The sequence below is a fragment of the Diadema setosum genome, chromosome 13 (genome assembly GCF_964275005.1).
Source record: "Diadema setosum chromosome 13, eeDiaSeto1, whole genome shotgun sequence".
Taxonomy (NCBI): domain Eukaryota; kingdom Metazoa; phylum Echinodermata; class Echinoidea; order Diadematoida; family Diadematidae; genus Diadema; species Diadema setosum.
Window position 1 is genome coordinate 32459016 of NC_092697.1, and position 21656 is coordinate 32480671.

Below are 21656 nucleotides of genomic sequence, written 5' to 3' on the forward strand. Positions count from 1 at the left end.
CTTTGTATTGTACATGATTTGTTTTCTTTGTGTATTTACACTTAGTGTTGGTAATTACTGTATACGCCATATATTTCGCCAGTCTAAATTTTCGCGAATCAGGACTTCCCAACAATTTCGCGAGTGGTTAAATTTGCGATTGTGGAGTCTTGTACTGAACGGAGAAATATATACGCATACGTCACATTCATATTGGCATTAGAGTCAATATTTTCGCGTGTTTTTAATTTTGCGAATAGCAGCTGACTCGCTAAATTTGCGAAAAATAAAAACCTCACGAAATATTTGGTGTATACAGTAGATGTTCTTGAAAATGAATGATGTTTGAACGAGTTCATATATTTATCTTTTTTTGAGGGAGGGGGAGGGGATGATCATCTCTTTGTAATCCTAAGTAATTATAAGCCTGTTCTTCAAATTTAGGGTATATCAGTTATCAGAGCTTCTTTTGCATTATCATTGATGTAACCGTCTACGTACTCAAGAATTATTTAGATTTTTTTTTTTATTGTTCTCGCCGGAATGCAACAGATGAATTCAAATATTTGGGCCATACCATCATGATTCTGTTTTCTTGTCAAGAGATAGATGCTCTTGTTAAGGCAGATTTTTGTCTAGTTGTGGACAACACAGTGCCAAGACCCACTGTCGGGTACTATCAAAGATCAGCTAAGATTCTCTTTCGTAATTGGCTAATTGATGGAAGTAATGTTTTGCAGGAAAATGCAGTGTGTAGATGACAATTCTTCCTATTTTCCGTATTATCTCACATGGAGAACAAAGTGGCCTGAAATCAGGAATATTCACACCATGCATCACCAAAGTAGACTAGAAAATAATTCAAAATTTAAGTGAGATCAGAAATTGCAGGAGGAGAAAAGATTTTCAGCATGTGGAAAGAAAACCAGTAAATGTGATACTCTTCTAGATATTCATGCCCTCCACCTCCCCGATTCAAATCTTCTTTATCACACACTTGGATGTGAAATCTTGACCAAACTTGCCACTGTTGTTTTTCCTCCTTTGAAGATTGATCCAATAGAAAATGTAGAGGGGCTGTCGGAACAGATGCAGCTGTACCCAGTGGAGGAGTACATCACTGGTCCTCTCATTCAGCACGAATACAATGAGCAGGTGAGAATTTTTATTGTCCCCGCCGAACGAGTTCGAGCAGGGGACTATGAAACGGGCTCCGTACGTGTGTGTGTCTGTGCGTCTGTCCGTCCGTGTGTGCGTCCGTGTGTGATCAAAATGTTAAATTTGCTACTTCTCTGTCATTTATGAGCCAATTTTGATTCTGTTTTCTTTATATGATACCACTACATGGGAGCTTTGAAACTTCTACACAGAATTTTAGTTGTGACCTTTGACCTTGACCTTTGACCTATATTGTACATTTTGCTACAAAATGCTACTCCTTCGCCATTTCTAACCCGATTTCGATTCCGTTTGCTTTATGTGATGGCACTAGGTGAGGGCTTCAAAATTTCTACACAGAATTTTGACCTTTGACTTCTTTGACCTTTGACCTTGATTTTTGACCTATATTGTACATTTTGCTACAAAATGCTACTCCTTCGCCATTTCTAACCCGATTTCGATTCCGTTTGCTTTATGTGATGGCACTAGATGAGGGCTTCAAAACTTCTACACAGAATTTTGACCTTTGACTTCTTTGACCTTTGACCTTGATTTTTGACCTATATTGTACATTTTGCTACAAAATGCTACTCCTTTGCCATTTCTAACCCGATTTCAATTCTGTTTGCTTTATGTGATGGCACTAGGTGAGGGCTTCAAAACTTCTGCACAGAATTTTGACCTTTGCCTTCTTTGACCTTTGACCTTGATTTTTGACCTATATTGTACATTTTGCTACAAAATGCTACTCCTTCGCCATTTCTAACCCGATTTCGATTCCGTTTGTTTTATGTGATGGCACTTGGTGAGGGCTTCAAAACTTCTACACAGAATTTTGACCTTTGCCTTCTTTGACCTTTGACCTTGATTTTTTGACCTGTATTGTACATTGGCTACAAAATGCTACTCCTTCGCCATTTCTAACCCGATTTCGATTCCGTTTGCTTTATGTGATGGCACTAGGTGAGGGCTTCAAAACGTTTACACAGAATTTTGACCTTTGACTTCTTTGACCTTTGACCTTGATTTTTGACCTATATTGCACATTTTGCTACAAAATGCTACTTCCGGTGGGGACATATATTACGCACCACGTAATTTCTACTTTTCCTTGTTCATTCTGCATAGATAACATGTGTGTCCCTTTCCTGAAGGGGTGGGGCAATATGCTCACTCATTTTACTATAAGTGGGGCTGCACTAATTACACACCCTGTGACTTCAAAATAACACAGTATACTACGAGATTTTTTTTTTTTTTTTGGTAGCAGTGTATTTGTTTATTTTGTGGTATTTTTAATCAGTTTTCTTTTTGAGGTTTGATTACAATGACCCTTGACCTCATTGCCCCCCCCCCCAAAAAAAAAAAAAAGTACCACAGCCCCTGGGTAGATGTTACATGATGATTGATCAACCCCTAGCCCAATTGTATTTCCCAACAAGCTGTGTGTGATTCACCCTCTTGCAGAGATTGTTGGATACTGCTTTGGCCCAATTTGACGATTATCGATAATCGATTATAAATCATCAGATTGCAACCATGATCGGATATGTTATCAGATTGCAATGCTGTTTGCATACCCTCTTGGCTAATGTTTAACATTTTTGTTGTTACCCAACTGAAATAATGTTATCACAGCATTATTTCACACTTTCTTATGCATATGTGTTCATTTTAGAGCAAAAACTTGGTTTCTGCAGGCCTATGGAACTATGTTTTACCTGTTACATGTTAACCTAGACTTATGTGTCGTTCTTTTTTCTTGTTTATTGTCCTTGTCAGCTGATCAGAGAGTGCACTGACAGTTTGTCTGTAGACAGTGTCAACATCTGTCTTTCGTCCAAGAAGTTTGCTGGTCAAACAGACCGGACGGAGAGCTGGTTCGGGACAGAGTACAGCGTCCACCCGATTCCAGAAAAATGGCTGGCCAGGATTCGGGGTGAGTGACTTGATCATGACTTCCTGATCTCTTATCCTAAAAATCACAGATGGATGAGTTTTTTTGCACTCAATAATATTAAGTACGAAAACTGTTAATATGATATTCTTCAAAACTGAACTGTGGTATAGTTTATCAAGTTATACACTGTCATTCCTGGCGTGCCGTATGCTTTCGACCAGTGTCACTTGCAGAAGTTTAAGGTAGGTTGTTTTGTTATGGTTAATGCATTGACGCTTGGTGTGCCATTAACCTGTTGAGGACAGGCTGATATTGCTACAACACGCATTTCCCATAGATGCCTGCCCGAGCATATTCGAAACTCGTCTTCAACGGGTTAATAGTTTCCCAGCTCAAGTACAAAGAGCTTCACACAGATTTTTGGGGGACAGATGTTTCTGAAGCCATCTAGGTAAAGTGCAGTGAAAGCAGTAGAGAGGCATTTTTGATGGCATGCCAAATTGTAACTGATGATGAGAGACTAATTTGACAGCCATGATTCTTTCTGAATGTTTTGCAAGTGATTGAGGATTGAGAACAGTTCATGCTGGTTTGAAATTTATTCCAGATGTCTTATCTGCTGCAGTGCATCTTTCAAATATTCTCTTTTGATTCCAGATGCAGACCTAAACCCCGCCCTCCATCTTCCAACACCAAACAGGTTTATTGGTGAGTTGCTTGTCTCTTATTCTGTCCCAGTAACTCCTCTTTGCACATAGGTGATGATTGCCTTTTATTTATCTTCACAGTACTACAGTATTATGTTTCTGTGCTTGTGTTTGTACAACCAGACATTTTTGTGTGCATGAAATTTTCATGAATTTCAGGAGGAGCCAAGATTTATGAAATTGAAATGCAAGCGATAGTTTTTGTCTATACACAATGCATTGAATGCCAGTCACCAAGTCGCAAAAGTTTCATGCTGCAAGTATTTCCAGTTTTACAGTATATGTGTGTCTGTCTGTCTGTCTGTCTGTCTGTCTATTTGTCTGTTGGGAGAGAGAGAGAGAGAGAGAGCAAGAGAAACAAAGTGTTTATTTCGGTCGCAATGTCAGAGAATGTATTCTTGATTTAGTGAGCATAGAATAAGACTGAGCTGTGATGTTATGAAATTGAAATAAAAAGATACATCATCAAACTGCAAAAAAATAGTTTCTAAGACTTGATGTGGATTGGAATTTGCTGGCAACAAGTGTACAACAGTTGACTCCATACACCAGCAACTCATTCCAAGCACGATTACAACTTGTGAAAAAAGAAAAGAAAAGTGGTTTACCCAAAACAATGTGGTGTCAGTAGTCCAGTGGTCGGTGGTGTGATGTTCATTGTTGTAGTGCCTCTGGGTGTACGGTGAAACCAGAAATTTTCGCAGGCATGAAGCTTTCACAAATTTTGCGAAGAGCAAAGATTCGAGAAAGTAAAATGCATGTGAATAGTTTTGTCTACACCGTGCATTGAATGTCAGTGGCAATTCGCAAAATTTGCATGCAGCGAAATAGGCCCTTGGCTCCATTTCACAAAAGTTTCATGCCACAAGTGTTCTGGTTTTACAGTACGTGTACATTGTACTTTCTCTCTGATTCACAGCCACCAAGTTTGACCTGAAGGAAGCAGACAGGCCGGACACAGATTACCCATCATGCATCCTGCAGACAGAGTGCAGCCGGCTGTGGTACCGACGGGACACCAAGTTCAAGACGCCGAGAGGTACGGACACTGGTATCTTGTCAAAAGTGGTATCGCTTGTCATGGAAAATTTTAAAGAAGTTGACATAAGTTCAACTGTGTGCCATTCATTTCTCAAATTTCTGACTGATTTATGTGTACATTGATATCTAGGCAAGAACACCGGTCACAGAAGATCCTTTATTTTGGGGTGGGGGCAGCAATTGTTGCTTGTGAATATTGGGTGCACCTCGGCTGTCTGTGTGGAATTGATGCTGTCTTTAACAATTTGTTGTTCGGTGATTTGCAAATTATTCAAAGTCTTCTCCATACCTCCCAATATGTGTGAGCTGAAGAGAGAGTGTACCATTAATTAATTTGATCTTGCAGTTAGTTTCAGAAAAAAGCAGCAACAGCAATTTGTCTTCTACTCAGCATAGGCTTTCAAAATTTTTGATATGTGACTGAATATAATTTTCGTTATCATTGTCACTGTTATCATAACCATTGGTCTCCCACTTTCTTTCTTCTATTAATTCTACTACCTCTGCTTCTACTACCTCTGCTTCTACTACCACTGCTGATTAATACATTGCTGATGCTGTTCTTATCCCTTAGTATTTGTGGAAAGATGGTCTCAATTAATGTTGGTAAAAAAGAACACCAAACAAACAAGAATCCAAAAACTGCAAAGCGTGTAGAGATGCCCAATCTGTAATTCAGTGTTAATCAGTTTGTTCATCTCTTTTCCTCATGCATTTGTGTAAGTTTCTTTCTAGTTTATACATGCAAAAAAAGTACCTTCTAGAAGCTTGGGTATTGTAATATGACCCTCATGTTGACTATGTTGCTCTGCAATTCCTCAAATGTGTTCCATATATTAACTAATACCAAGCTTCACAAACCTCAAAATGACTTATCACTTATAGCATCCATGTGCTTCCACCTGATGACCCCGCTGGTGAACCAGTCCCCTCACCACGCTGTGACCTTTGACCTCTTCATGAACCTGCTGGAGCACCAGCTGACTGAGACGGCATACGAGGCCGAGGCTGCCGAGCTGGGCTACTCCCTCAAGGCGCTAGAGACGGGACTGGAGATCAAGCTGTACGGCTTTGATCAGAAACTACCAGTAAGAATTGACTGCAGCGTGTTCCTTCATAGATTACAATCAAACAGTGGATCATGGCTACCCAATTTACCTATTTGGCTGCATACAGCTCAGTATTTGTTGTCTACATGTTTTGCAGTTACACTCTTTTTTTTTTTTTTGCTATCAGCCAAGCAAAGTAGTTGACTGGGGATTTTGACAAGAGTACATTGTACCATTACTATGACTTGTCTTCGTACCATGATGTACAATTATTGAGTTTTGGTACTTGTATTCTCACATCTTAAAAATTTGATTGAACATTTTTGTTCAATGAAGTTCAAGTGCTTTTAATGCAAGATAATTGTAGAGAAAAAATTGCATGTCAATGTAGCTAAATGATACTTTTGTTCATATATAATTTCTTTTTTTACTGGAAATATTTGTTTCATATATGCAGAAAAAAATAATGGCTTGATTAAAGTTTCTGAAAGCACTGTTGCTTTCTACTTCAGAATATGGGCAAGTTGCTGTCTAGAATTTTACTTTATACAAGAAAAAAGTTTATCATTGTCAGCATGCATCTACAAGGAAAAAACAGAACAAAAACAAATGCAGCTGGAGTTCTAGATTCAGCCAGTCTTTACACACACACACACACACACACACACACACACACATTGAGGATGTTTCATACTGACAGTGGACGGCTTTTAAAGGTACATTGACGTGAGCTAATATACCAGCAGGAAGGCAGTTCAGAGTTAGCTCATGTGTACATGGATACAAATTACCTTTCATTGCAACTGATTGACAAATTGCCCTACATCAACGTAAATCAGTTGCAATGAAAACACCTCGACGGAAGATTTTCATGAATTTGGAAAATTACCTTTCGTTTTCAAAGCAACAAAATGCATAAGCTTGCCCCGACCTAACAATGCCTAGCTGCTGCATTGGTAAGAAAATGATTACTGGAGGTTGCCAATGTTGTCAGATACTTTGAGGAGTATAATGACCAGGGTGGACATCATTTCTATCTTTCTGTCTCCTCCAGCTGCTATTTGAAACCATCGTAGATGCCATCATCGGCTTTTCCTTCTCGGAGGACATGTTTGCGGCAGTCAAAGAGAATCTCAAGAACTCGTATCACAATTTCATCCTGAAACCTGCCAAAGTCTGCAGGTACAGTTCTCACCTTTTGGTGTGAAACATGCTCTAGCTTGAAGCCTGTTTTAAAAATTCTATGCACCTAATCTGTAATGTGTTGTTTTCACTGTATGATTGAAACTGCAACCCACTTGAACTTTAATAGTCATGCTTCTTAAACATACTCTAAAACTATTAGTGCGATTACGTTGGGCATTCATGGAGTCATAAGTATCCCATCAGACATGATTATGGAATCTGAAGTCTCAACAGGATTATTTTGCCAAAGACACAAATAAAACATAAGTAACTTTGCTAAATTAGCCAGAAACACATGTGGAACTGTTTCGCTGTTCTGCAGTGTTGCCTATGTGTTACCGGGGAAACCTAATGGTAATGTGATTATGCATCAGTTAATGTCATACCCATGTTCTAGGTATCACACGGACTTATTTTCGCCGGTCAGGACTGACACCACTTTTAGGGGAGCCCTCTCAAACTAGACAAGATATTGGATATGATCCCTCATTATAAGATGGAGTGCCAACCATGAAGCAATTCCAGTCCTTCTACTGGTACTTCCATTTTTAGAGTAACTGTATAAAGAAAAGTCATAGACTGCCCCTTGAATAGGCAGAAAATGATGGCATATAGAGTCAAATTTTTCTTATGTGTTTGCAAAAGTCCAGAAAGTACAATTTGTAGGTTTTAAAAATGTGATTTTTGTCCAATTTTGAAGGTTAGTACAAAAGTTATACAGTGCAGAAACTATGGAATGCATTCCACATTGCACTCATTCTCATTATACTAGGGTTGTGTTAGAATATTTTCAGTTCTGTATTTCACAGTGTCAGTCCTTTTCTATGGTCAGAGACCTCAGACTGGCCATCTTACAGGAAGTGAAGTGGACAGCGATGGACAAGGACCAGGTGGTAGCAGAGGTCAGCCCAGTAGATGTCCACAACATGGCCAGAGACTTCCGGTCAAGACTCTTCTTTGAGGGGCTAGTGCAGGGCAACTGCACAGCCAAGGTGACCTTTTCTCTTCCACATTTTGCTCTGTAATTTTTGCCCCTTGCCACTCTCAGTTGTGTCAGTGTTATTATCACTCAAATTACTTACAAATATATTCAAATCTCAAACGGCTGCCTGTGAAGAACGTTTTTAGAGCAATTTTAAACAGTTTAGCTATAAGAGTGTGTGTGTGTGTGTGCTGATAATTCGAGGACATAATATATATGTATATGTGTTTCAAGATATGTATTTGAGTGTGTGCGGGTGTATGATGCATTTATATGTATAAATATATGGTATGTGTTCATGTATAGGTTGATATACCCACATATACTTTTATGACATATACCCTATATAGGACTGACAGTGAATATTTTGTGGTTTCATATGATTTGAATTTCACTCTTTAGGAAGTTCTTAGTTTGGAGGAGTACCTGCGAGAGAAGCTTTCTTTCAGCCCAATTCCGGAGGCGAATCGTCCGTCCTACCGGGTGGTCAGGTTGCCTGAGGGATGCCAAACCTTGAGGTGGAGGGCTTTTAACCCTTCAGACGCCAACTCTGTGGTCACCAACTACTTTCAGGCCAGCCCGGGCACATATCAGAGTTTAGCCGTCTTGGATGCCTTGATGGTAAAGCAAGACAGTGACACAGCATTTGCTCCTGCGACACTTGCTCTGGTCTTATTTTCTCCAGGGACTTTGGGTTAGGGTTAGAGTTAAGGTCGTGATGGGTTTTTAGCTTTAGTTTGATGTGAGGATTTGGATTAGGGTTAGGGTTGTGTTTGTGGGTAGAAGAATCTATGTTTTGCTAAACCTGCAAATATTTCATGGGAGCAATTGTTGCTCGATCAAATGTCATAGAACCAAGCATGACGTGTACATTTTTAACTTAGTTAGCTTTTTTTATGCCTCCGCAACGAAGTGGCCGGAAGCATTATGTTTTCGGGTCGTCCGTCCGTCCGTCCGTACGTCCGTACGTCCGTCCGTAAGTCCGTCCGTCCCGTTTTGTTTTTGTTGATATCTCAAGAACCGTGTGGTGGTTTTACATCAAACTTGGTATGAGGGTATATCCTTGGGGGATAATACTTTGTGTGGATTTTAGGGTCACAGTGTCAAAGGTCAAAGGTCACAGGTTATTTTGTGAAAAAAAATTGAAATTTCATGTTTTTCTCCATATCTCGCAAATGGTTCAAGGTATCTTCATGGAACTTAGTATATATGCTTGTACCGATGGGCAGTGATTATCTAGGGAAGTTGGGGGTCATGGGTCAAAGGTCAGGGGGTCAAAGGTCAAGGTCAACTCCTCAAAATACCACTACTTTCCTTAAAATGCAATATGCCTGAAGGTTTTTTTTTTTTTTTTTTACTTGATATATGGCATATATTACCCAATATATATTTTTGGGGAAGTTTCTTGCCAAAAGGTCAAAGGTCAAAAGGTCAAAGGTCAAGTGAAAGTGCTGAATTGCACTTTTTCCTCCATATCTCGAAAGTAACTCAAGGTATCATCATGAAACTTACATATTTATGCATGTTCAACCTAACAGTGATTCTCTTTGGAACTGTGAGGTCAAAGGTCAAAGGCCAGGTTTAGATAATGCTATTTTCCCATTTGATACTGAAATTATACTTTTTCTCAATACCTTGAAAATTACTCAATGCATAAACTTATAAAAGGGTCAAAAGTCAAGTAAAAATCATCAGTTCCCCAAATATCTGCACTCTGACATTTTAATCATTCATCCAATTGAACCTAGTTCTAGGAAAGTGAACATTCAGCACATTTGTGTCAAACCTGTCATTTTAATATTTTGCCAATTGTGTGAAACTGTCATCACACATTGTCAAGACATTGTACTATAGACCTATTAGGAGAACCATGCATTATGGCGGAGGCATATCAGTAGCCGTAGCGATATATCTAGTTTTTAAATGTTGTTATTCAAAAGGGTTTGTATGTATGTGTTACTTTATATATTCTGACATGAATGGTATGCTTATGTGGTTTACTGAATCCATTTTTTTTTTTGTGATTAACTCTTGAAACTTAGATTGTGGTTATCCACTGAAATATAAGATGATTTTCTTTATACCCCCGCCAAACGAAGTTTGAAGGGGGTATATAGGAATCAGCGGACGGTCGGGCGGGCGGTCGGTCGGGCGGTCGGTCCGTTGCAAATCTTGCGTCGCGAACTACTTCCTCAGTTTTCAACCGATTCCCATAAAACTTGGCACAGATGTGTGCCTTGGGTTGTAGATGTGCAAGACATATTTTTTGACAGTACCCAAAAGTACGTTGCCATGGTAACGGCATATTATGGGCAAAAATGGGTACAAATCTTGCGTCGCGAATTCCTCCCACAGTTTTTGATCAATTTTTATGAAATTAGGTACAGATGTTCATCTGAATATGTTAATGTGCAAGACACATATTTCCGCAGTGGCAAAAAGTGCGTTGCCATGGTAACGGCATGTTATTGGTAAAATATAGGGCAAAATGCTTCATGGCAAAACTGCTTCATCAGTGTTCTTCCAATTCTCATGGAATTCATATTGAATGTTTGTCTTAGAATATAGGTCAGTATGACACATTTCTTGACAGTTACAAAAAGTATGTTGCCATGGTAACATGCTCACATATTATGAGCCAAAATGATGGAAAATTTTGTGTTGCAAACTACTTCCTCAGTTTTTGCCCAATTTCCATGAGACTTGGTACAGATGTGTGCCTTTGGTTGCAGATGTGCAAGACGCATTTTTCGACAGTACCCGAAAGTACGTTGCCATGGTAACGGCATATTAATGGCAGAAGATCAAGGAAAGGTCTTGCGGATTTAACTACTTCCTCAGCTTTTTGACCAAAGCTTATGAAATGTTGTTTTGACCAAAGCTTATGAAATGTTGTTTGGCGGGGGTATAACCAGTCGCTGTAGCGACATTTCTAGTTTCATTATGTTTTCATTATCTTCAGCTCATGATGTGTTGTGAAAATATAAAAAGTCAAAAGGTACAACTGAATCACAAACAAAGAGCTTACATACTGAGTGGTGGTGAGAAAAATCTCTAAGTAGACCGTCAAACAGTTGATAAGGTGCCCTGCACACAGTTGTCTGAAGCAACAGCATAGATGTTTTCCCTGTGACTGTCATCATTATTTGTATCTCTGTTCACATGACAGAAAATGTGTGCATTGAACTAACTTGATGTGAAACTTGACAATTTGTCTGAACAATGTTCTGTTGTGTCTTTCTGCATGATTACCTATACATGTCTTATTCTTTGTTGCCACACGTCAGACGATAATGGAAGAGCCCTGCTTTGATATACTGAGGACTCAAGAGCAATTAGGGTAAGCTCCACTAGATATACATGTACATGACCTTCCTTAACATAAACTTCTCAAATTGATTGATCCTACAGCTCAGTCATGTTTTTTTACACACAGATTCCAGGGCCAGCGCCATGTTTTCAAAAGTGGGAGTGCTCAATTGCCGCTTCTTGGTTTCATCAGCTGACGAGCAAAAAAAAGAAAAAAAAAAAGGATTTCAGCCAAATTTTCTAGTGCCATTTCCAGGTTTCATCAGTTGACAAGCAATTTAAAAAAAAAAGTCATACCTGCACTTTTCTGCTGCCACTTCTGGGTTTCATCAACTGACAAACAAAAGAAAAAAAAAAGGCCCTCAGCTGCAATTTTCTGGTAAAATTTCCAGGATTCATCAGCTTAAAAACAAAAAACAAAAACAAAAAATTAACCACATTTTTCTGGTGCCAGAAAAAAGGTGTGTGTGGGGAGGGGAGTGCCCAAGTGGTTAGACCCTTTGTATTCCTATGTATTATGTAAAAAAATACTTGTATGTCATACATATTTTATATTTATATATATATATATATATATATATATATATATATATATATATATATATATATATATTTTTTTTTTTTTTTTTTTTTTTTTTTTTTAAAGGGGTGCTACCACATGCTTTTGTGTTCTGGTTTACAATCCGCAGGTACAGTGTGCATGCATCTATGAGGAACACGTTTGGCATCTTGGGTTTCACCATCTCGGTTACCACTCAAGCAAACAAATTCAGGTAATGTGTTTTGACATCACCAGTGTCAGAGACTCCAACTCTCCCATTTTCGACGGGAGATCTCCCGCCGAAAACCCATTTTTGCAAAATCTCTCGTTCTCCCGCTGGAGATTTGATTTCTCCCGCCCTGGCTCTGTGTCTCCCGGTGGAAAGGATTTCTTACTTATTGCTATAGTATGTTGAAAAAAGAAGCCTTAGATAGCACTAGAGAACATCTAGAACCCTATACACGTGCTCCGCACACATCAACTTGGAGTCTCCCATTTGCTAGGGGTTTCGGGCGGGAGAATCTCCAGATCAGAAGGTGCTTGGGGTTGGAGTCTCTGCAGTGTGCATGCTTCAGTGATTTGACTAGAAAAAAAAAATCGCATTATATTACATTCAGAGGAAGAAAAGAGTCTTTACTGCATTGTGCGATGGTCCAGTGAAAACCTAGTGGCTGCTGTGTACAGTTGCACAATGTATACAAAAAGTTTCCCTGGCAGGAGAGATTGTGCCCTTTGGTGGGGCATTTTGTCCTCATTGCCTAGCCCCTTCTCCTTCCAAGATAGGGACCACAATCAACTTGCTGATTATTTTCTTACTTTCATGGAGGTCCGAATTGCAGCTTGACTTCAAAGGGTTCTTGTAGTTGCAGAAATAATCAAACCAATAATCTAACTGATGAATTGATGAATAATAAGAATATATGAATAATAATAATAATACATAACATTTATAAAGCACTTGATATCATATTTCTAAGCGCTGGGGAAAAACAAAGATAGAGAACGAGTAAAGAAAACAATAAGCAATCCACATATGAGTACAGTAAACAATCATATATATGACAACAATTACATGAGTGAATGAGATATATGTGTATTAAAAAAAGGCAGATGTTCAAAAACTACCACAATTTTTGCAGTGCATTAATTTTCGTGCATGTTGCTCTACTTTTGGCTAGCGCGAATTCTAAAACCTGTGAATATATCTTCATAATTTTCTCTGCACATTTTGAATGGGTTGACAATCATGCAGTTCTAATTCAAGAACCCGTGAATATGTCTTTGAGCCGCTCAACAAGAAATATTAATCGCACAAAAATATAGACATTTACAGTATTCCTGGACTGAGGCCCTGTGACACAAATGTGTCAATGGTGTTGGCATTGACCGCCTCCTGGGGTAGTCCGTTGTAGTCTTTGATGTGTCTTGGCAGAAAAGGAATTTTGATGATAGAGGGTTCTACTTGGTGGGACCAGGTATTGATGGTTGGGAGTTCTTCATTGACGTGGAGGGAGTAGTTGGAGTTATTCCTTGATCATATCAATTCTGGAAAACAGGAAATATTCATGGCATAAAATTTTTGCCAGTTAGAGCTTACAGCCTTTTTCTCCGCACAAAATTTTCTCAAATTGTCACTGGCAATCAATGTATATAGTGTTAGTAGACAAGAACTTTTCTGTGCATTTTATTTTTGCAAATTATGGCTCGCAAAATTCTACGAAAATTTGATGCATTTGAAAATTTTGGGTTTTACATTATGTGCAAGATTGCGTGTTATCTTGTACAGCATATGCTATGTTTGTAGGTGTGCAGTTCATCCTGTGGTCCGTGCTAACAAGCATTTGGTGCTTCTATAGCTGCCCCATAAGACAAATCAAAATTCCATTATTATCTCGTCCCCACAGTGCCAGCTCTGTAGACCAGCGCATGGACGGCTTCCTGGAGACGTTCAGCGACCAGCTGGTGTCAATGTCGGAGGAAGACTTCGGCACCCAGGTGGACGGGCTGATCAACATCCTTCTCAGCGAGGATGTCTCCCTCTATGAGGAGGCGGACAGGAACTGGGGCTATGTCATCAACCAGGAGTACACATTTGACCGCATCCATCGCAAGGTAGGAGCAAGGACTAATTATCTATTATAATCTCATGGCCAACTGGATCTTGTCTGAAAGCAAGAGAATATCATTGCAGAGGGACGAAGATGTGCTCCGGCGGATTTTTATGCCTCCGCCACGAAGTGGTGCCGGAGGCATTATGTTTTCGGGTTGTCCGTCCGTCCGTCCGTCCGTACGTACGTCCGCATTCGTTTACGCGATAACTTGAGTAATATTGACTGGAATTTTACCAAACTTGGTCCAAGTATAAAGTATGATGGGGCAATTACTTGATTAGATTTTGGGTGAAATCGGCCAAAGGTCAAAGGTCAAAGGTCAAGGTCAAATCATGAAATTGTATTTGTTTGCGCGATAACTCCAGACTGGATGAAGCAGCTTTCACCAGACTTGGTCCAAGGATGATGTATGATGGGGCAACTAGTTGAGTAGATTTAAGTGACATTGGCAAGAGGTCAAAGGTCAAAAGGTCAAGGTCAAATGCTAAAAATGTTGCTATTTCCCCCATATCTATGCAGTGCCCGAAGGTATTTTCTTGAAACTTAGTGTAGACATGTACTACTGTGTAAAGATTCTCCAGAGAGAGTTTCATGTCATAAGGTCAAAGGTCAAAAGGTCAAAGGTTAGGTGAAAATGTTACAATTTCACTTTTCTCGCAAATGGTTCAATGTATTTTCATGGAACTTGGTACATACGCATGTACTGGCTGGCAGGGAACTTAGGGGTCATGGGTCAATAGTCAGGGGGTCAAAGGTCAAGGTCAACTCCTCAAAATTTTACTATTTCCCTCATTTACTAGTATATTATGCAATGCTTGCATTATTAGTTTTAAAACTAAATATATACATGTATTACCTAATGGAGATTCTCTGCAAAATTTCCAGCCAGAAGGTCAAAGGTTAAGGGTCAAAGGCCAGGTTTAAATGCAAAAAAAAAAACAACTATTTTGTACTGTACTTACACTCTTTCTTCATACCTTGAGAATTACTCAGTGCATAAACTTATAAAAGGGACGGTCAGAAGTCAAGTAAAAATCCTCAATTCCCCAAATATGTGTACCTGCACTCTTAGACAATTATAGCAAACCCAGTTCAAGGAAAGTGAACATTCAAGATATTTCTGACAAACCTGTCATTTCAATATTTTGCCATTTATGTGAAACTGTCATCACACATTGTGAAGACATTGTACTATACACCTATTGGGAGAATCATGCATTATGGCGGAGGCATCAGTCGCCATAGCGACATTTCTGGTTTTTTAATCAATTGTCACCCTCTTTCAAATACATGTGTACAGAAGGCGACATGTGAAGAAAAAAAAAAACCTTGTCATAGTACATCTTCACCCATTTCCATTAATATCCTCTTGCTTTCGTTCAACAAGCCTTGTCTACCTTGGACTATTTAGAATGATAATGTCGGAATTTCAGAACCTGGGCTTTTGTTCCAAGTTCAATTTGTCACTGCTGACAACTATGGATAGCCTTGTGGCAGTTTTGCTGCCCGGAAAGAAGTAGATGACAGATTTGAGATTTGATTCCCAGTGGTTTCTTTTTTCCAACATGTTTGTTGAAATGTAGATCAGCAATTGCAATCTTACAGATGCAGTGGATTTTGCCCTTTGTAAACTCCATGGCCCAAATTCACAAAGATAGCTTAAATCAAGGCATGCTTTTAATTAAGTCCACAGACTAAAACGAGCATGAAATTGACATACTGTGGGATATCTTTCATGTGCATGTGTTATCCCATATGATTACCGAAGCTCGCTTTATCCCATTTTCATACATGAACATGTATTGTTGTTTTTGTTTCATATAATCAAAATAAAAGAATCAAAACGTTGAAGCTACTGAAATATAATAAAAATACTACAAACCGACCTCTGCCCCACCCCTTGCATTTTAGGTGCCATGCCAACTCTGAAAGATTGAAGTTTTACTGCAGTGCAGTGAAAAATAAAGGAGAAAAGCTAATGTCAGAGAAGAACTAGACAGACACATACACAAACAAAATTAGATCATCTATTGCAGAGATATCTGTGTCTGCACACACTTCAGGTCTGTTGACTCATCCTGGCATTAGTCTTATCTTCATTCATGAATCTTCTCTTTTTGTTGTTGCTGTTGATATCTATTCGTTTATCCATCTCACTATCTCCTGTCCATTCCTCATCACTAGGTGGACGTCTTACGATCCATCAAGTTGGATGACGTGCGGGACTATCTCAGGGACCACTCCCCCAGCGGCTCCAAATTCCGCAAACTCAGTGTCCAGGTACGTGGCCCCACTGTTATCAGATGTTACACCATTCAGCAACCTTCAGTCTTTCTTAGCAAGATATGGAGATAATGCTTAGGTAGTCATGTCTCACTTAAAGCGCATTTCCACTCTGTATTCAAATTGACTGCAATGGAACCTCCAAAAATACTCAAATATAACAAAACACTCTTATAATGAGGTGATTCTGCATGTCCCAACTCTTTATATTTCTTCCTTTTTTTTTTGTACCCTAGTGTAGTGAGAAACCTATATATATAACAAGGTAATTGTCATGGCTTTTTAATAGATTCTCATCAAAACCCAGTAATATGAGGCAAATGGAATCGAAGAAAATGTCATCAAATTCACATGTAAGACAAGTCATAGTAAGTTTATATTACTGTACAAGTGTAAAACACAATATTTTTGCGGAACAAAATTTTCGCAAATGGGAACCGACGGCCTAATTCGAAGCGTGAAATTTTTGTGAGTTGCCTCTAACATTCCATGCATATAGTGTAGAAAAGATTTTTAGCATGCATTTTACTTGGCTCTCACAAAATTTGTGAAATTGAAATGCACACAAACATTCCTCGTTTTACAGTATCACATGTATAACCACCTGCCATAAAAAGGTATTAGTTGACATGTGGTTCAATATTCCCCACTGGCTTCCCTTTCATTAGGTCATTGGATACGGTGAATGCGAGAAGAACAACCTGCCTCAGAAGACGAGCATTGAGAACGGCTCAAGCGACATCACAGGCACGCTGGCCAATCAGGACGGAGATGAGGTTGATGCACCAATTGAGATGCAGGATGACACAAAATCCAAACAGTCAGCGTCAAGGATTGTTCCATTGGAGGAGGGGGTGTCAGGGTCGTGCATAGCAGACATAATGACGTTCAAGAAAGAGCTGATGCTGTATCCAGTCACAAAAATTGATTCTTGACGATAGTGTAATTAATACTGCTTAATGGGTGGGGGGGAGGGGGGAATGGAGGTTGAAGGAAAGAAAGTTGGATGTCAAATCAGTGGTGATACTATATGTATCTTGTGTAGATTGTTGTGTATGAGTGAATTAGAAGTAGTCACTTGAAATTGAAATAAATCATAACTAATATATGCTATATTTGATTCTGATTTTGTAAACGAAAATCAGTCCCAAAGTTGGCTTGTTTCAAATTATTAAATCAATTACATTTTTCTGTGTAAGCTGTCATATCCCGAATGATTTTTGCAAAAGTGAACTATTGCACTCGATTGCAATGTTATTCTGTCATGCATAAGTAGTCTGAATAAACCCTGTGAGATATGAAATTGTGTATTTATACTATGTATATGTTTTCAGCATCCATTACCAGGGTATAGGAATGCACAAACAAACAAAAACATCAGTAGTTTCCATAGATTCCATTTATCCCATGGCACACACAGTTCGTGAAAGTGATTAAATGATAGTAAAAAGAAAGGAGGAAAAAAAAAAGGATCAGCCTGGAAACCAACCCTGATTTGCATCTACCATTCACATTTCACCATTGATTCATGCTTTCTGTGGTGAAAGACATAAGGAGCAGACACACACACACACACACACACACACACACACACACACACATTCAGTTAACACTGCCTAAACAAATGGAAACTTGTATGGGACCATGGATGTATCATTGAAATAGACAGAATTAGCTTAATCTGTATGTATACTGTAAAACGGAAATACTCTTCTGCAAAAAGTCACCTTTCTTCTGCAGAAAAAGTAGAGGCTACCACATCTTTTAAAATATCAGTTAAATGTTAACCTTTTCCCCTCATGTAGCATCCCTTTTCCAAAACAAAAGAGATCATGGAATAATTCATTCTTCCAGCTCTTCATTTATATTTGCCACCTATGCTTCAGTACCTCAAATAAGCACTTTCCATTTCCAAATCCGTCCATGATCATGTTCTCAATGAAGTGAATTTGTTCACTGTTCTCTTGGCATAAATGTTGTCATAGTTGAAGTGGTGATGACAGTACCCACCCCATTTGCACTGACAATATTAAGCTTTAGATGTACAATGCTAATTGTACGACACAGCTATGTCGTTCTGCACGTGCGCGAGACAGCTGCTCCTAGTAGCCCACCCGGGAGGAGGCGCATTGTAGAATGTACACATCTAAAGCTTCCTTATGTCAGAACATGATCCAATTTGTAGAAACAAGCATTTAAATGTACGTAGCCCTCATTACATCATGTTTTTGAATTGAAATGAGGTAACAAGTGTCCATGCAGCGATCGCTATGACAACATGGCATAGATTTAACATCATGCTTTAAATGGATGGTATAGTTTTGGTTGAGATGGAGGCTTCAGGATTTCAATATTTTTGTGAGATAATGAGAAACTTGGTATGAAATATAAAAGAGCATACAATTCTGAGAGGAATTCAAAGATATTTTGAACAAAATAAGTTTTGAAATGGCTGAGCTACTGTATGTAAAAACAAAGTTATCATAATGAAAGGAAAAACCCACCTTTTATTAGAACCACTTTGTTTTACATTATGTTTGGATATATATCTCAGCCATTTCAAAAGCAATTTTCATCAAATAAACTTTGAGTACCTTTTTAGATTGTATGCTCTTGAATATTTCATGAGTGGTTCAGTCAGACCGCAGCACCCGATAATTCGCTCGTATTTATTCAACTCGTATGCAAGCCCGATCGAGGCTTGCATACGTAATGAGCTGCGTAAGGGGATTTTGTCCTTGGGCTTTCGGCAACAAAAATACACCTTGTATTCACAAATTTGGTATCAAATTCAAGGAAAATATGTAAGTTATCGTCTCATATTACTCAAATTATTGTAAATGAAAAATATCATAGCGTAATTTGAGCTTGAAAAATGATGAAAAAAGTAATGGGTGCAGTACATGTTCAAGACGTCAAAAGAATACCAAATTCACCTTGCGTCTCAATGAAAATACATTATTTGGTAGTCCATCTCTTAATCTTTGTATCCATGTAAATATCTTGACAATTTGTTTCTTAATCCGGTCAGGAACCAGTAAATATACATCGATGTCAGGGCTGGTCAGCTTGAAACCGTGCAATCTCAAGAGTAAGCTCTCTCATTGGGTGGACAGCGCTTGCATTCAGCGCTTGCATTACGTCATTACGCTGCTACGGTTTCATGCCACGTGCATGCATAGCGCATGCTTGCATAGGCACGCGTGTAGATTTCTGTGCTTCGGACAGAAGCTAGAAGCTAGAAGCAGTGGTACAGCGCGCGGTGAATGCAAACACTGTCCAATGAGAGAGATCTTTCGCGCCACTGTACACTTTGTATGGAGCATACTTCCGGCTTAGGAGTGAATTTTACAGACATTTCAAAACGGAAAAACTAGTATAAATCATGCTTGCGTCTCCCTGACTCCAATATATGATGAGCATCTAAGTTTCCTCTATACGAAAAAGCCAAAATCAAAAACAACAGTTTCTTAATCCGGTCAGGAACCAAAAAGGAACTTTAGACGACAAAATCTTCCGTGAAAAGCAGGTAAAATTTACGCAAATTCAACTGATTATATCGTCATGATAAGAACCGATACTATACGCAAATTTAGTATCAAAGTAAAGATCAAAGTCTGGACAACAATTTACCGTGACCTGTAGCCATGATGAATGTATGTACAAGTCGCTACACTGTGAAAACCATAGCCCTGTCAAACTCTCGCAAAATCTCGCACGACGAGACACCTTTCGAACGCAAAGATCGTCAACGAGAGTGCTGAATAAATCTTGCCGGATCGGCTCATTAGCATACGTGCTGCGGACTGACTGGGTTTCTAATCATCTTGTAAAAAGCTAAAATTCAAATTCCCAATCTCAGCCAAAACTATGCCATCCCTTTAATGCCACAGATCAGACATCATGGCCCGAATTCACGAAGGTGGTACAAACAAAACCATGGTCTAAACCATGGACAAAAACCATGGAGCGCCAAGTGTCAAACAGAATATTTCGTTACGAAATTGGTCATTTCGTCGACAAAATGACTGTTTCGTTAACGAAATTATCATTTCGTGGACGAAATGTTCATTTAGTTACAAAATGTTGTCATTTCTTTACAAAATAATCATTTCATCGACGAAATGACTGATTTCGTAGCGAAATATCGCATGCGACACTTGGCATTCCATGGTTTTTGTTCATGGTTTAAACCATGGTTTCATTTGTACCACCATAGTGAATTCGGGCCCATGTATTTAAAAAAAAAAAAAAAAAGGTCAGTGTGTTTACCAGTAGTCACAAGTTGATGGGAGAAACAGGAAGTTTTTATTATATTCTTTGAATTTCTTGCTTCAATGATGATAATGTCGGTACTTTTAATGCACACTGCCCCCCTTATGAAACATCAATGATTTTCACTGATATGCATTTCAACTATGCATGATAAAAAATCATCACACCATGCTTAATAAATCACAGTGTGCTAGCTCAATATTCATAATGTTTGTGTATATCTCCACTGTAAAGTGTCACTGTCATGTGATCAAAACTTCATATCTAGTAAAATGGGATAAAGAAAAAAATCATGAAATAGGTTTCCGTGATAAGTAAATAATCAACAGAGATGTTTGGGGCTGGGATTATTATTATTATTATTTTTTTTTTTTACTTATTACTAGAGGTAAAATGGTAAAAAATTATATGATTTTCCTAAAACACAAGAGCAAACTGCTTCCCAGATGGTTGGGCCCGTTTCATAAAACTTGTCGTCAGTGACAAATTGTCATAGATGTGACAAGCTACTGAAATCCTTGCATCTGATTGGCTGAGAGCAAATTTGTCATAGAAATGTGGCAGTTGTCACTGATGACAAGTTTTATGAAATGGGCCCCGGATTTGAAAATCCTCTGAAGTTTTCCTGTATTGTGTAGAGACCAATCCGACACCAAAATTGTCTCTGAATGTGAATTTCAAATCATGAATATCTGGGCTTTACCAAGATAGATTACCTTGAAAATGTTGAGCATTAGTTTAATTTGAAAAGGACTGACTTGTGGCCTGAACCAAGGCAGTTTCACATACACACAAAGGAGGGTTTCTGTCTGAATAAATGCTTCAAATCATGAACTTGTATTTCCCTGGGCACTGTATACATGATTTCTATGATAGGCTCCAAATAAATACAGCATACAATGTATCTAGAGTTGTCCTGCTGTCTATACTGTACATTAAGCCTTGCATTCAACCTATCTTTGGATGTAACTAACACACTCTGGGGATGGTGTTCACAGGTATCATCATCCACACAGTGTTCTGATGGTGATGATGAAGACGAAGATGATGGTGATGGTGGTGATGATGGTGATGGTGGTGATGATGATGATGATGATGAAAGTTGTGGTGATGATGATGAAAATGGTGATGGT

At 38.8% G+C, this 21656-nt stretch overlaps 1 protein-coding gene across 1 annotated transcript in view; it reads left to right on the plus strand.

Moving 5' to 3' along the window:
• The window catches only part of LOC140237287 (nardilysin-like), a 33264-nt gene extending 16066 nt beyond the window's left edge, over positions 1–17198 (plus strand). Inside the window, exons 15-27 of the mRNA XM_072317228.1 lie at positions 1030–1134; positions 2923–3079; positions 3698–3748; positions 4667–4786; positions 5674–5876; positions 6892–7019; positions 7855–8014; positions 8407–8625; positions 11292–11344; positions 12003–12086; positions 13759–13966; positions 16150–16245; positions 16917–17198. Coding sequence (XP_072173329.1) covers positions 1030–1134; positions 2923–3079; positions 3698–3748; positions 4667–4786; positions 5674–5876; positions 6892–7019; positions 7855–8014; positions 8407–8625; positions 11292–11344; positions 12003–12086; positions 13759–13966; positions 16150–16245; positions 16917–17183 — 1851 coding nt within the window. The 3' untranslated portion in view covers positions 17184–17198. The remainder of the gene's footprint in view (positions 1–1029; positions 1135–2922; positions 3080–3697; positions 3749–4666; positions 4787–5673; positions 5877–6891; positions 7020–7854; positions 8015–8406; positions 8626–11291; positions 11345–12002; positions 12087–13758; positions 13967–16149; positions 16246–16916) is intronic.
• The last annotated feature ends 4458 nt before the right edge of the window (positions 17199–21656 follow it).